The sequence below is a fragment of the Branchiostoma floridae genome, chromosome 5 (genome assembly GCF_000003815.2).
Source record: "Branchiostoma floridae strain S238N-H82 chromosome 5, Bfl_VNyyK, whole genome shotgun sequence".
Lineage (NCBI taxonomy): Eukaryota > Metazoa > Chordata > Leptocardii > Amphioxiformes > Branchiostomatidae > Branchiostoma > Branchiostoma floridae.
In genome coordinates this window covers 12,757,027-12,774,101 of record NC_049983.1, presented here as the reverse complement: position 1 = coordinate 12,774,101, position 17,075 = coordinate 12,757,027, and the positions used below count along the sequence as shown (strand labels likewise).

At 43.9% G+C, this 17,075-nt stretch overlaps 1 protein-coding gene and 1 long non-coding RNA gene across 2 annotated transcripts in view; one reads left to right on the top strand and one right to left on the bottom strand.

Moving 5' to 3' along the window:
* Positions 1-17,075, bottom strand: part of LOC118415520 (E3 ubiquitin-protein ligase PDZRN3-B-like) — a gene marked incomplete in the record, with an annotated part of 82,387 nt that overhangs the window by 11,077 nt on the left and 54,235 nt on the right. Inside the window, 3 exon segments of the mRNA XM_035820190.1 lie at positions 1,105-1,203; positions 5,234-5,330; positions 8,940-9,196. Of these exon segments, the coding sequence (XP_035676083.1) occupies positions 1,105-1,203; positions 5,234-5,330; positions 8,940-9,196 (453 nt within the window).
* On the top strand, positions 15,408-16,622 carry LOC118415528. The gene is made up of 2 exons (XR_004831129.1): positions 15,408-16,047; positions 16,279-16,622. It is a non-coding gene; the product is annotated as an uncharacterized LOC118415528 (long non-coding RNA).

Genomic DNA, 17,075 nt, shown 5'->3' with positions numbered 1-17,075 from the left:
AATTCCAGATTATCGGTTGACTTTGAGAATGTGGGTGAATGCAGGTGATGTATGCAGGAGGGGAGTCATGACGGATGGCCTGCGCAAGGGCCGAGGAATGCCAGGGCAGTACATTTTCAGGTGGCATTTAATGCATCCGTGCACACAATACTCCCTCAGCTGGGTTCCCTCTATCAGGACTGTCTGCCACCATGCCATCTTCACCTGTGATTTATGTGGCTGTCTCCTGTGTAACATTGCACCACACACCCACACACTGACAGGCCAACAGGACTGTTGCCCTAATTCTTATCACCTGCAGAAACTTTCCTACAGGTAACAACGCTGGGAAAACCTCACCAGAAGTAGTGCACTGCATAAAGAGGAGTCCATAAGTACCTGACCGTAGGTGAGGGCATTACATGCTTGGGTTCACAAATAGGCCTAGCTTTCTGCAGTAATAGTTGGACATGCTTATGAAATTAATACACGCACATCAGGGACCCAAGGGACATCAAATATTGATAGACCCTTGGATCCGCTCCAGCTAGTTCCAGAATGGCAAAGTTCTGAGGTGGGAATGATTTAGAAAAGCTCTGCGGAGTCTCGGCTGTGTGTGAGTAATGAGGAAAGTGGCAGGGAGTGAAACCTCACGCATTTGTAGTCAGGAAAGCCCTGTTAGGCTTGGCCGAGGGCTGGGACTTTGGGAATCAGTGGCAGTGGTTTAAGCAATTCTTCCAGCCCATTTCCCAATATCGGCAGGCGTCACTTCGTCCTGATGCCGCTGATACCAAGTATCACGCACAGAACTCACTTTCAGTGGCAAAACCACCCTCACCGATGGAATTTTCTAAGCCTCGTTTGCTAAAATTCCTGCACGCCAATGTAGATAAATGCCAGTTTCGTGCACATTCCTCATCAGCCTATCTGCATGCAGTAATGACATTCCCCAGCTACAGGTCACATACTCTGTTGCAAGGGAAGGAATGACTAGGAATATACAATTCCCCACAGAACAACCTCCATCTGCATGTATTACATGCCCGCTGCTTTCCTCAATACTGTGGCAAGCTCTATCTTTTTTATGTGGCGATTTACGGATGAACGCCATTTTACACAGCTCACCTCGCTCACATAGATACCCAGGTCCTCCTCCTCGTCTGTTCCATAGCAGAGGGTCAGACCAAGCTTGTCTTCGCTGGTTGTTCGGCACAGCGTCACCTCCTGCATGGAAACAACATTGATGTTTAGTTTTTTTTTACAAACACTTCTGACAAAGTTGAAGCTGTTATACATTTTGTTCAAAATCAAATATAGACGGCTATCTGGTACTAGGAATGTGTGTTTCTGAAAAAATGACCAGTCTTTAATAAATACATGTGAAAAAATTTCTACCCTTGTGTCGCCCTTATGGGTTCTTCATCCATGTTGCTCCTGTGTTTTAACACCTTATACCCAGCTTGACCATTGCCAAATGAATGATGCTAATCCATTCTCCCCCCACCCCAAGTGCCTGACCTCTACAATGGTCCAGGTTTGGCCCCCAACCTGGGCGTGAATAGAGTGCTCCCCAACCCTGACACCTGACATTTGCCTTTATGTGGTGCTTAACATTTCCGCTGGCCCCTGCTCTTTGGACTGATGCTTCCAGTGAGGATATAAACCCCCTAGCTCATGATTGCTCTGGGTTCATGGAGATCTCAGATAAGATTTACCCCCTCGGTAAAAATCCCAACTGCCAGTCTATCATCTGACATCATCAGCCACTTCCTGGCCGCACCATTCCCGTATCCTGCCGGACATCCTACTACAAACCCCAGCTATCTTTCTTACATGGGTTTTCTTGCTGATCATTTCAATTAGAGATAGTCCACCCCTGCCCATATGGGATGTTGTTCTACCTTGTCATGGTTGGTCAGCCTCATGTGGTGAGGGGCTCACAGAAGTGTCCCACATACAGTATGACACCCCGGAGACCACAATGTCATTCTGTCATTTTCATACCTTTTCCTCATCCAACAGAACTTTTTTCCCAGACTTGTGAGCACCTTGTGGTGAGATCAAGCCCACCTTGTCAGTATTCCATGCAGCTTTTTGGGATTATGTATACATGAACTGTTACAAATAGAACCTGACCGTGGAAATGGGCATAATGGATAAAACCAGCTAAAGCAGGACTTAGGCTAATCACCATAGCGTGCAGTCGCCATGTCTTTTAAGCCCAAATATGAGATAAAACCCAAGTTTCAGAAGTGAAGAGAGGGCTGCAGGTACATTTTGTGAGTCATTTTGTTTGTTCAGCAGAGCGGGGTGCTGATATGTTGTGGGAGGGAACCAAGCCCCAGCCTTCATCAGCATTTTGATTGCCTTTGCTCCCAATATTTACAGTGTCAAGCTTTATGTTGGGGCTTGGCCCAAGCTGAGTAGAGTTTTTTTTCCTATAAATGGTTTTACGAGGTGGGCTTTTAACCCCATGAAGAAAAAACGCATTACCAGGCTAATAAACTGACTTGTAAAATTTGTGTTCCGTCATAATTTATGTAAACTTTTGAACTTTTTTGCGCTGCAGAACTTCACAGATGGCACAGGCTGATAAAATTTTAGCTATGCAACTGTAAGCCTACCATCAAATATATTCAAAAAGCTTACAGTATCTTTTTAATCAATTTGGAAACAGTTTTAGATGTTACATTTTACAGCTTGCGAGGGATTTACATTTCTGTTGTGATAATTATCAATATCTTTCTCCTTTCTACTGTTTCCCATTCACTGTGTGCATATATTTCTCTGAAGCAAACACACTCCAAGTCTAATACAGGCAGCATGTTGGCCCAGTCACAGACCAAACAGGTGTAAGCAAAGATCAGGTTCTACACAAGGTCAGTGTGGAAGATCGGATGTGGTCACACAGGGCAAGTTGCTACCATAAACTGCCAGATGCCTTGGTGAGCTCAGGCTTGCCAGCACGTCACAGTGTAACCTGCCCCCTCCCACAGCTGTAGCTGGGTACAGATAGACAGAGGGGCATATTCAGGACTTCCAGCTTCTGCTAGAGTTATCAGTGGGCCCACATGCCTCCTCAAGTAAACACCAGCTTTAGGGTGAGGATCAAAGATCTGGCCGCAGTTGGCATCTTCATCCTCATGTCATCGTACCATCCTCTATCTGAGGAATGCGTGTCCCCAATGGTTTATTGTCATTCCTGGCTGGCTCTGGACAGATTAAAATTCTAAATAGAATCATAACCATAGATAGAAAAGGCAGGATAGCTCTCTCATGACACAATCAGAAATTAGACCAGTTCTTAGCGATGGGCAGCTGGTGAAGTCATTGTTTATATGAACACTAGGAATTCCAAGCTTTTAAAGTCAAGTACAATACAACAATCAGTACAATACAATAATCATATGCTAAGACCTGTAATACATTGTATATATACTGTTCTAAATTAATTTTTCATCACTTGGGATTTGTGATTCTTCCTCTGTACCCAGAACTTTAATCCTTATCAGGGAAGTCCTGATAGTTATCAGTCTTTCCCATTTCCCCTTTTCTGTGCTTTTATCACAAATCATTCATCCTACTGTTTCTGGCACCAAGATGAAGAATTTAAGATCTGTCAGTCAAATAAAAAAATTGTCTCCCATCCTTCATCAATAACACCTACAACAACATGCCTTGTGTTCTAATGGTTACTATGACAACCATCCTCATCCATCACTTAGTCGACACTGCACAAATGACTTTGGAAAGATTCGCAGCCAAATCAGTAATCAGTAATCGCCTTTTCTCCAGAAAGATTGCTTGAAAATTCAGCTTGGGTGCATTGTATTTAAACATAGGTGGTCTATAATTACAATCTGATGCCCTTTGAGGTTATTTGGTCAATTTTCAGTCCAATTTGTAGCAGGAGGGCCCTGAAACTTGAGAGGGACGTCTACCAAGGCTATCTTGTCCTAGGGTCAGGTTCCCATGCCCTGTGCCTCTGTACCAGTGTTCTGAACCTACACTCTGGACCTGCTTTAATTAAAAGCTTTGACCATCCTATTAAAACAATTACATGGTGGCAGGGATTAGATTAGGGCTGCTGCCTGGAACAGCACACATGGATGGCACTGCTAACCTCATTTCCATGGGGTTATGTGTCAACAAATGTTGGGTCCATTCAGGGACTGGGCAGCAAGAAATTGGAATTATGTGGCCGGACAGCTGTGCAGGCCAGTAGTGGTCAAAACAGAAACCTCTTTCTGGGACAGATGGACACATTAGCAGACCCTAACTTATGGTCAATTTTCAAACACAGGCTTCAAATTTCACATCAAATACTCAGAGGTGGCATGCCCACAACCAATTTCTCATTGTTTGTCTTTGCAAAAAAAAATCAAATGGCAACATTTTTCTTACATTCATACAAAAAAGACATTATGTACATCACTTGTATATGTACATGTATCTTTTGCTGCTGGCTTGCTGTTAAAATCCTTAAACAGTCCCTGACATTGAGCTGAAGGTCACATACATCCCTGTCCATTTCTGGCAGACCCCCCACCTCCAGAGTCAAAACAGCTCAGCAGTGTACTTCGCTTATAGGCATGAACCTGCAATTCTACCCCGGGAGTCCCTGGCAAAGGCTGATGACACAACGCTGCTAATTTCTCATGTGTCCCACAGCTTCACTTGACCCAGTCTAATAACTGTTCACTACACTTCTCTGATTCCATGTCTTCTCCGCCTACTCCTAGCAGGTGTCTTCCTGTCCAGTACAAATCAAGCCCAATTCAAAACTCCCTTGCAACATGGGGATAATCAGCCCAAGTTTAGGCTTGCTATACCCAAAACAAAAGTAGCCAGACTCCCTGGAGATATTCTTGACAGAACCATATCCATAACTGTCCCCGGGATCCCTGCCCTCCTATTTTCTGGAGAATAGATCTGTACTAGCGACAATGAAGGTGGTCTGTGGAAACGCAGAGCTTGGCTTTGCCCCATGGACCCATCACTAGTATGTTGACTGTCAACTACTACCTCCAACAATGCCAGCTTTATAAGCCCACACTTGGCAGCCCACCAACAAAGGCTCTCTTAGGACAAGGTCGCATGGTGACAATGACTTTAACATCACCCTTGTTAGCCCTAGCCCTGGGTATCCCCCAAACATCTTTGAGATAGCTTGAACAGCCATGAGCTTTCCCATAAATGTGTGTATATTTACACTATTCAATACTTATTCCAGAGTTTATTGACCAACTTTTACCTCATATTCAATGTTGTAATTGTCGTCCAATGGTGGAAGGTCATCTGCAAACTCCAAGTCTTCCGCAGCATCATACAGCATGGGGTCACCATAGGGACTGTACAAACAAAGGCATGAAAACACACTGTCAAACAACCTACCACAACAACAATAACACAACAGCATGAGGTCGTTAACAAGTAACTGTTTTACAAACTCTCTTTTCTACACTTCACTCCATTCATTAAACCGAGATGTTTTATGCAGTGCTAAGAAGGTGATACATTTCTGATGCCTCATTTCCTAGCCCTTTGTTCTGAAGTGTTTTATGAACCTGATTATTCAGTCCCACTCTTTTGTTACTAGGGTTCATCTGAAGTGTTGGAGGCCAATCAACAGCTACTTGTGAAATGGTCCGGCAGTTGACAGGGTATTGAGAGGTCAATTTTGACAGCCATTGTGAACTGACATGGTGTCCTCCCTTTGTCCCTTTCTTCCTTTTTTCTTCCCTTTTTTTTGACATAATGGTGCATGGGAGATCAGGGCTTTGTGTCCTGATGATAACATCGGTAATAACGGACAATCAGCATGGCTTCTGAAGACCAGGGCACAGTAGCCTGATATTAGTACCCTGCAGGATAATGTTCTCTGATGCTATCAGGTTTGACAAATGATGTAGCCCTGTCCTTCTTGGTGATGTTGCCTCCAAGTGGACAAGACAGGTCATAGAAAGGGCTCTTCAATCACTGTCCTGGCAGGCCACACCCCGCCGCTACTGGGGTCACTCTCAGAGCACCAATAAACACTTGTAAAAAATTCAGGAGTACAAGATGCTAGATAGGAATTGTTATACATGAGCAAATTTTGTAGCGTGCGAGTCCGAGATGGCCAGAAGCGGCGCACATGAGTCACAACTGGCCAAATGGAGCCGCTGGCCTAATGGCCCTACTAGGACCACTGCTGATGGCTTTTTAATGGTCAGCGAGGAGGAGGTGGTCATCATGTCCAGGGGCTAGTCGAGCCCTAAATCCTACTAGCTGGTCAGTTAGAGCCAAAACCACTCTCTTTTACAATGAAGACAAATGAAACTTGAATCCATATGTGTCCTTCCATCCTAGCCAGGTGACCACTACAATACTCTTACACATTTCACTCAGACAACCTAACTCTTTTGTACATTGCATACTGTGTAATCTCAGTGTAATTGAGTCAGAAGAGCCCATAGCAATATACTTGCACAAAGATAAGTCAATTAGACATTATTACAACTTAGAAATGAATTGATACGAATACCGGTTGGCCCTCAGGCTCTGTGCCATGCATATAACAAAGCCTCATTCTTGGAGTTCGAAAACAAGGCAACCTTTGTCCCTCAAGATTTTCCAGCTCTAAGCTAGTTGACAATCTAACCTGAAATGGTTTACTTTGTGAACGGTTTGTTGTGGCCAAAGTCATGACCTGCGAGGCTGATGAGGTCATTGGGTCTGTTCTAATTTACCGCAGCCCAAACAAGAACAAGGTGCGCCAGGAAAAACTCAGGCACACTTCTCCATCATCACTGCATGCGAGGACAACAGCCTTGGCGCAAGGAGGTGTTCATCACACCCAGGACAGAATCTCTTTTAACATGTTTGGCGTGTCAACACTGTCTATTCTCCGCTTGTTTGCTGACTAAACAGGGCAAACAATTATAAATCTCCTGCGCCAATATTGACAGGAGGACTACAGTGATTGGCTGGGGGGTTCTTCTCTCTGAAAACCAGGATGAGGTTTTGTACTGAGAGATTTCTCTTCTTAACCTAACAGTCGGAAAGAGGTATGACTGGCTCTTACACAAGGCTGGTCCAAGAGTTCAAGGGACCAGAGAAATAAATTACTAGCACCAAGGGCATCTTGTGTTGGGGTGGAAGAGGAAGAGAAACATGAGGAGGAGGAAGGAGGAACCACTTTACAGAGATCAGTGATTTTGTTTTGAAAACATCCCCCAAGTGTGCTAAATGAGAAACCGTGGAACAGAAACATTATTCTGTGTATATAGAAACATCCACATCTGAACCCAGACAGACAGACAAGCATACATTGGAGGAAACAGCCTGTCTGCCTTTGGTCAAAACAGTCTTTCCTTTGTGTCACAAGGTTGGAACGTGTAGGACTTGTACAGCATCGTGATTACTATGTTTCCTGTCTAGAAATCGCTCCTTTCTTCACTGCTCTGATGTTGGATTGAATTTCTTTGCTGGTACTGCACAGAAACAAAGCTCCCAGCCAGTGTACAGTACGCAGCACTGACAACTTCCCCTGTCTGTATCCCCTCACGGCTAGACATACATGCACTTGTGTCATCAAGGTATGCTGCAAAAAGGATCAAAGTTCTTGATATATCTCAAAGTCTAGCCTGAGGTAAATACTGATGAAAGGCCAGCGTTAAGAGTTCTGAAAAGATATATTGTGATTTTTGTCCTCTGAAATTTGAAAGCATTTCCACATGAAGCTAAAATCTGAATAGCTACAAAAAAACAACCCAAGAATTTTCGGTCTTGTAGTTTCCAGCTCAAAGTGAACTAGCAATGCCTCACATAGTGAAGTAGCATTTGTTACAACTCAACAGATGATCTTAGTTCTTGTTTTAGTTTCATATTTGTGGTACTGAGATGAATGTGAGGGATGGATAAAAGGGAAGCCACCACAGGTTGGTGATAAAAGAACACTTCTAGCTGTTGGTCTTTCCACACATGCTCGGCTTAAACACACTGTGGCAGTGTTTAACTGTGTCAATCCTCTTCTATTCACATGTCTCCATACGGCCCAAATCCCTCAAAGTAAGTAGTGTTGCAAAGGAATCCCTTTCCTTGTTCAAGAGAATACCCCCATACTTTCGGTAGCTGGAAGGTTAAACGTCTTTTTCACGCTCGGGTAGCGATCCTGGGGGCTACTTCCCTTGATCTAAAGCAGGACCCATTCATTCGCTAAATTGGATTTGTGGTTCACAGACTTGTCCTGAATTTGGAATTACAGACTTCACAATCAGCTGCTGTATCCTAAACACAACCCAGGGGGGAGAGAACCCTGACTTTTTCACACCTCTCTGAGATTTCTTCACATCCCTAAGAGAGGGCTGGATGGCAGCAGAGAGAATCTACGCTAAGAGGAGCTAGGTAATGCTAATAGCATTAAGTATTACATCTGTGCTGTGTCAGATCTGTCTAAAACAAGACTGTTGCAACAGCGAACTGGAAAATCTCAACTCCCAACCGCAAATGCACAAATGGTTACCTTCCACAGTTCTCTAAAGACATTAGTGTCATATTTAAATGCTTAAGCAATAAATATGTCTATCAAATTGAGCTAAAGGAATTTTATTTTCAGTAATTAAAACTTCATATGACTGAGACACAAATATAGCATTTCCATCCCTGGACGGAGGGATGGGTCCTGGAAACAGCCCTGATTTCCAACATCAAGATGTTCAGATATCTACAAGCCTTTTGATTTTTCTGGTAAAAGAATACCTACAATAGAGTTCTGAGCCATTTTTGAACCTCAAAGATACAAGACAAAAATTATTTTGGAAGTAAATGTATGTACTGACAAATTAAAGTCATTTGAAATCTACTGCTGTATTTGATCTATTCAATCCCTTCGCACAAGCATAGCATTAGCGTTCAATGGGAAATTTGTGGTATGAATGAAAGAACAGGAAAGAGTGAATAGGAGAATGGTTACTCACTGGGGAGCTGTACCCTGCATGCTGAGGGGCGGAGGGGTGGGAGGTCTGTACATCCCCAACATGTAGTACGGGTCCGGACCGATGTCCGTCTGCACAGCCGCGTCCACTAGACATGGCTCCCGCCGATCCGGCTTAGCCGTCCCTTGCCGCGCAACGCTAGATCTCCGCACAACTTCCACAACGATAGGTTCCTTTGCAGTGCGAAAAGCCTCCACTGACTCTTCATGGCTCGCTTTACTAAGGTCCTTTCCGTTCACCTGCAAGGAAAAAGATATAATGAGAAAAATGTTAAACATGATGAAAATCAACTTTGTAGCCTGATATTATTTAGTACTTTCACACCTTTGTCTCTCTTGAGGCACAAATACATACACAGGTTTCTGGAAGCCCCGTGAAAATGAATTTTCACAAGGTTGAAAAAAAAGCCTATACATTATGACACAACTTACCGGGCGATCTGAGCAGAGGTAATTTCCCATCCTTTACAAAGCCTGGTGCAAGCAGCACCCACTGCCTCTCCTACCTAACCCTCCTGTCTAGTCCACACTCCTGAGATTCCCTACCCTGTTTGCCAGAGCTAAGCACTAACAACACACACAGGCTGCCTCCTGCCTGCCTTTGAACCACGAATGATGGACTAATAACTTGCAAACTCATTCCCACCTTACGGGTAATTTGTCACCCCGCCTTATCTGCATAAAATTTGGGACATTTTCTAATAGAATGTATACCCCAAGTTAAGATCTATGCATAGGTAATGAGGGTGATTACGTATGCGGACACTCCCCCCTACTGGCTGGGACTGAGCAGCGAATCAAATACAGCCACTTAGTCTCTAACCAGGTTGTTAGCATCATTCAAACGTCCACACGACACACATGCCTCCGAACTGTGCTGGACTGGAAGCATCAAATATGAATAGGCCGAACAAAAGTGTGAAGAAAGCAGTGGTAAATTATGTCAACTGTTATTACAAGCCCACATCCACCTATCCTCCGCTACCCATTAGGCTTTTCTTCAGCGGAATTTTATGACAGGCCTGGGAGATATAACTCAGGCAATTATTGCACCATTGCTTTATGATTAAAAATACATAAAACTGGCCTCCATCCAAAAGCTTATTATACACAAGTGCCTGGCTGCATATGCATTTGTCAATGATTAATGCCCACAACATTTATTTCCACACTCCAAAACTGACAAGGACAAAAAAGGGCTATGAATATCTGAACATTTCCAATTAAAACTACGGGTATGCGCGGAAAGCACTGCAATGACGTCTTCCCTGGTGAAGGCCTAGCTGCTAGCCTTCTCACAGCTGCCCATTCTTCCAACATACATTTCCTCAGGCTTGCCTTGGGTTTGGCTACAGTGAAAGGCAGCAGTGACATTATGCAGTTTACAGTCAGTCTCCTGTGACCAGAGAACTTCAACACCAAAGGAAAGGCAGGAATATTGGTCAGGGATATAGTATGACTCAATCAGGAAACCCTAGCTGTTCTCATTATATGGTCGGGAGAACACCAAAAGGTGTGGAGAGTGGACAATCCACATCTGTCACTGTCGCCATTCCACCCCTTTATCACACACTGTCTGGACAGCACAGAAACCTGTCAGAACCAATAATGAGGTAGTTTCTTGTACAATGCCTTATCTCAGAGTTACTAGAGCGAAATGGCAAGGCTGTAGCCAGAGGGAGAGCAGCAATTAGCTCCAACTATGCCATGGGTTAACTGAAAGGATTCCTGATACTTAGGGGAGACATATATCATCACTTTTTGCTCATTTCCTTGTTTGGGTGGCCAAGCAGAAAGGCTTGGACAATGTAAAAATTTTCAAGCACTGAATGCCAGTCCCAATTCCTCATTACAGCAAGCCCCATAGGCTGCATGCATGATTGGATGACAGTCAAAAGTTCCTTTTTCACTAATTATATGTCCAAGAGCAACATGTCATGAAATGAGTACAGATGAATAATGATATTATAATGTATCTAGATGTTATCCTACAAAGGGAGGTTTGCAGTTTGTAGTGGTGGTTGGCTTGGTTACCTGGAGGGAACGTTCATAAATAATCAGTAGCTCTGGTCCAGCTTCACTTTACAACCCAAAGGGGAGCCCTAAATCATGTGGCTTTTCATTTTGATGGTGCAGGCTGACCCTGTATGCTTCCATCAGGTAGCACATGCCCCACTGGCGGCCAATTGAGCCAATTCTATTTCAGAGGACCAGGGGACAGCTAAACTGCTACCGATGGTCCTGGGGTGATAACGACCCACAGGAGGACTCTGGCCATATTGTCTGCATTTGAACTTGTCATCAGAACAATAGCATCCAGGGGTGGGGGTGCACTGGCCGCCCGTAACCCCTACCCTCGAAACCAGTGAACCTGCAAATACCTCTTTCATAAAGCGGGATCTCCGGTAATTCTATTTCCAAATTGTACCAGACACCATGATGTCCGTCTCTCCTACTCCGTCTGGCCAGCCCTAACCAACATGCATTGTGCATCAGACGCCTCAGCGCCATGTTTCGGGCCAGGCTGACCACTGTCTAGGAAAAGTTGCCCATGCATCACACAGGGCAAACATGGGGTAAGCTTGTGGACAGGCATAATGGTGAGGTCCTGACCTGCCATGTAACCCTGCAGTCCAACACCGACCCCCCCTGATCAGTATACAATACCCCCACCATTACCATTAGGACACTACAGCATCAGGAGCAAGAGAAATGGGCTGGATTCTACACAGACAAGAGATGGTTTCCTAACTACTCGGACACATCAACCCAGTGTACTGGTGTCATCAAAAAGCCATTAGGTGGCATGAACTCAGCTGCCTGCCCTTTCTACTGCCTCATTAGTATATATTATGCCCCTCCGTGGACACATCAATGACATTATGATAAAGTAGAGGACATAGGGAAAGGTGGGGTGATGTCCTCATTACCCCATGCTCCAAACCTGTGATTTACAACCGCGGGGGCACAACCTCTCCCCGGTCAACCTCTGGGGGCAGATGTGACCACTGGACCTTTCTAAAGAAAGAGACCCAAAAGTACGAAAATTCACTTCTTATAGATATTCAAACCACTCTATGAGTATATGAGTCACATATAGCTTAGCCGCAGTGGACCTTTTCAAAGAGGTGCGATGTAAAGCATCACAGAGAATATTACGTTCGGATTAGCCCAGAGCGGACTTCTCACCCGTATCGCCATGGTTACTCGTGCGTCCATACTACCCCATTTGCCGATGCAAATCTGGTCAGTAATGTATGCATGGGATGAGATCATGCTGTAAAGATGTTATTCCAACTTCTGCAGCATACATGTACCTCCTGCTGTGGCAAGACTGGCACGCAATTTTCCGTTTTACGACCCCTTCATTGCCCATAAGGAGAAAATAGCAGTACTGAAATGGACAGCGCAATCCAAAAGAATGCATACCGCTTCACTCATCGTTATCCCATCTGTAAATCAGTCATTCGCAGTTTCGTGATGCCGCCTCTTTTCCATACGCACAACCTGTGGTTAATGCACGCTGGCATTCGAGTACGGAAATATCTTAACAGCGAGGTCTGGAAATAGAAACATGCCTAGAAGTCGTAGCCCTAGGCTGCTGGTGTGGAGATCATCCATGTTACGACAACAGGAGCATGATGTCAATTAAGATTGCTCAGCCATATGCAAATAAGCCAACAGGTCCACAGGCCATCCAAACTATGTGCTAACAGTTTACACTTGTCAATGTCAAGTGCACTGATGTTTGCCCTGCCAAACAGCAACTGTTGAAAGAGAAGGCTGCTGCGTTTTCATCAAAGCATTCTCAATTTTTAATTCATTTCTGCTCGCAGATTATTTTTGCTGAGTGGCTTAGCTCATATTACAGTCGGCAAGTAATAAAGAGTTTTCAAATAGCCGCTTCCTAGTCAAAGGAAGGCGCGGCAAACAGAATTTGGCGGAAAATAAAATGAAGAAAAATGGGACACCAAAAGGCAGAGGCACATAATAGGCAGCCTTTAATTCCAATTTTGTGCCACCTGGCAAGAAGAAATGACTCATAATTCAACATTTTGCAATGTTGGGAGAGATTTAAGTGCAACGGAAAGCCCTTTCACCTTATTAGCAGTTGCCAGGGTCCATTTGTATAAAATTCCCATTTTGTCCATTTGTCTCCTGTCTGTAAATCGGCATGTCTGTGAAGCTGGGCCACCACTTTGCTTTTCCCAACAGAAAGACAAGTTGGCTGGAAGATTGCCAGAGTGGCATCTAATGGGAGGGTGACAGGGCCTCCCTTCAGGCAAGGTCACTGATAACACTCTTTTGGAAAACCTCCTGTCAGGATGAAAAATAGACCTCCTTCCCACCCTACTGTTAATGGGTCAAGAGAAAAATTAATGGCCCCTCTCATTCAAAGCGGTGGTAGGTGCATAACAGGAATGAAGTGGCCAAAAGACCGCAAATTGTCCAATGTTTCTGTGCCAGTTGTCCAAAGAAAGGCCCAGAGGCGGCTGGCTGTGGAAGGTTCAAGGGTCAGGTGATGACAGCAGGCTCTCTCACACCACTGGCCACTTTACTACCAAATGAAGCATTTAAATTTCAAGTATCATACACAGCAGTATCCTTGCAGCATCCTGCCCTGAAGCACTGATGTACAATGATATCTGTACAAGTCATGTAACGTTAACTGATTTGCTGCCTTATCTCTGAAAGGAACTTTGATTTCACTTTTTCACACTGATGACCGATAATTGCCAGTGGGATAAGATCTTCTGGCTGTACGTACACATGTACAGGAACATGTGCTGTATTTCAAAGAAGACAATTTATTTAAAACCGAAGAGAAATATTACATTCTAAATTCCTGAACATGCTTGAAAGACATTACTGTCAGCACCCCATAGTTCCGCAAAACATGATGTATCACAAGGTACTAAATTGTTACTAAAGCCTTGGCTGCTTTCCAACAGCAATTGGTCTTTTTTATGTGTCTGTCAGGTGTAGGCATCAGGATGGTGTATGCGTTAGGATGGTGACACTGTATATATTAGGAGGGTGTGTGTGTGTGTGTGCGTGCATGTGTGTGTGTGTCTGTATGTGCGCGTGCATGTCTGCGTACGTACATGTGTGTGCATGTCTTCTGATCTGCACCCGCATCAGCTAGGCCTAATTAACGTAAATCCAAAAAAATGACTGATGTTCGTTAGTAAGGGGAGAACTGAGACCAAGGCATCAGGGGAGCAATATCAAATTTTTTGTTATACATTCTCAGAGGCGGATCACTTCAACCTTGTTAGTTTTATAAGGCTTTATCAGCCCCGAAGGGATGCATGCAGGAAAACCTTAATTTTTAATCAAAAAGTCTTCCTGCCTGTTTGATGTGAAGGTTGTACATGGGGGATGATAACACAAGGGCCGGGAAAGTCCTGGCGGGTGTGCCTGCACCATATAGAGTTAACATGCCCTGCAGTGATTCTTCTTCCACCTTTGATGTAACCACTATTTTGATGCCTGTAATGGGAATACCAGGCTTGCTGCCTTCCCTATTTAGGAGCAATTTGGGTGCTGCTCCGTCTGCTATGTCTGCCTGCGGGAAGTAGACTATCCCTCACCCTTTGCACATAAGAGCCCTACCGAGATGTCACAGGGTACAAGCACAGGCACCAGAATAGTGGGAAACACTTCCTGGGGAGTGGGCCGCTGTGAGGTTACATTTACAGGACAAAGTTACTGCCTTAAACAGCCCAACACCCCATTTAAAGGACTGCCCTAATGTGCAGCTTGGTGTTGGAGCAGGACAATAACAATACAGCTAAACAACTGGTTGGTTACAGACTTGCACGGATCTCAAACCAAAGTGCTACCAACGTAGCATGTTTACCCTGTGTACTGAAACAATCTTCTATCCTCTGTTCACCAACAAATCTATGCCACTGAACACTTCAAACCTTAAGGAATGCTCATAAGCTACAACTTACAAACATTCTACATGTAAAACCCCTTGTTTTATATTTTGATATGGATTTTCAACATTCCCCGAGAGCTTTCCTACCCTGGCAATACCAGGCAAAACTACATATTGTTGTATATCATGGAAATTGATGAGGGAAGCACCATGATCTATTAGGATAATCACCCAAATTACTCTGCATTGTCAGGTGCTCATCCAATTGAAGCTATAAAATTAGCTGATGCTATACACACTAAGAGCCTGAGTTATTACTGCCACATTATCGCTGTGGTAATAATTTGCAGAGAATTACAGAGTGGTTGACAAGTAAATTAGCTTGTGACTAGCACCCTTGTGTGAAGAGTGCTGCTGGGATAGTAAACATTGAACAGTGCAGCATGTCCAAGTCTCGGGAATAAGCTGGGCACAGAATAATTTGGAACATCAGTAAAATTCATGGGAGCTGTTAGTTGTTGTTTATAGCATGGTAATTTACAAACAACAAATGAAAACAGTTCAAACCATTGGTCAAAAGAAGGATACAACACAGATGTTTCCTGCCTAAGAGCTAATAAAACACTAAATTGTTTCATTCAATTCTTCTTCTTCGCACAGTGCATTTTCCATTTGGTAGGGTTTGTTCATACTAGTTTGTTCACCTGTCTTTACTAAACAATGGCACATTCCGGTCATTTCATTGCTGACAAAGGGCAGATCACATCACACCTGATAGGGGGTGTTCCTGTCAAGGTGTGCACATAACGACCAGACACTCAATTTTCAGTCAAAATGACACATTTCTGATGTTTCTTTGTATCACAGAAAAGGGACGTACATGTGCAGTTAGTTAGTATGTCTTGGAACATCTCTCTTGTCATGACATGTGTTCCGGCCTGACCAACTTAACCACAGATCACTGGGACCATCAAAGCCAAGGTTTCAAAGGAGACACGGCCACCAGGGAGCGAAGGTCAAGGAAGATCTCATTCTGTCCTGTCATCCACCATGAAATCTGTGTGGCCCCACTGCCACAGCAGCATGCATGAGTGGACAACAGCTATCTTGTGGTCACTCTGGTGGCCTGGGATGTTCTGTTTGTAATTGTCATGGTGTAATGAGCTTCAAGGGCAGGTTCAACCACAGCTGTGGACAATTACAGGTGTGTCTGTGTGATTTGCTTTATGGTCACTTTCTCAGAGTAAGCATTTCCCAAGACAATGGCAAAATAAGAAGTTATGGATAATGTCTTCCTCGTGACATTGTCATATCATTCCCCTCACCTGTCGAAACCGTTATTCCTGCATGGAAGGGCCACTTAGGACTGTTTTTCATTTGTTTTGATTTCATTTCTGTAACAACCAGAGTTTCTCCCATTCTTGTGATTTTCCAGAGTCATGACCCTACCCACTCCTATGTCCACTCCTGTGTCTCCACACCTCAACTTTAATCAGAGTCAGGGCTACCTTCATACCAGGACATTGTAGAAGACAGCCAGGTCAATTGAGGATGACCTTATAGCTGGACTCTGACCTCAAGGCATCTCCTCAAGAAATAGAAGCCCCCTGACCAAATTGGATCTTGTTGAAGTTTGCAAACAACATCTTTTAACGACATACTAGGTTGAAGTTTGCAAACAACATCTTTTTACAACATACTAGTATTTTCTTAAATTCATGTTGTTAGATGCTAGATGAATTTAAGAAAAACAAGCAAATAAAACAACACTAGTTTCAAGATTCTCAAATCTCACTTCCTTCTTTAGTTGGAACATCCTAATCCAGGTAGGAAGATGGTACCTTGAACCTATTTAACTTTTAATGGTGACTTGTCATTTGACAGATGCAATTAATCATATATGTACATTTTCCTGGACACAGCCATGTTTTGACATGATAAGGATTAAGGAAGTGTTGACGGTGTACAAACAGGAAGAGGAATCACCACATCAGTACCAGACGATGTCCTGTCTTCTGGTCAAAAACTTCGGAACACACCCTGCCTTTTGTGATGTTATATGTGCACAAGCACAATTCTCTAACTGGACTAAATTTCTGAGGATTTATTTGTTATTCCACATCATTAAAAATCCGAATGCCAGGGATTCAACATTTGTACTTCTGCCAGTTATGGAAATGATGAGAGAAGCACCCAGGTCTTGGATTCACACAAAAAAAAGCGTTACTGGCC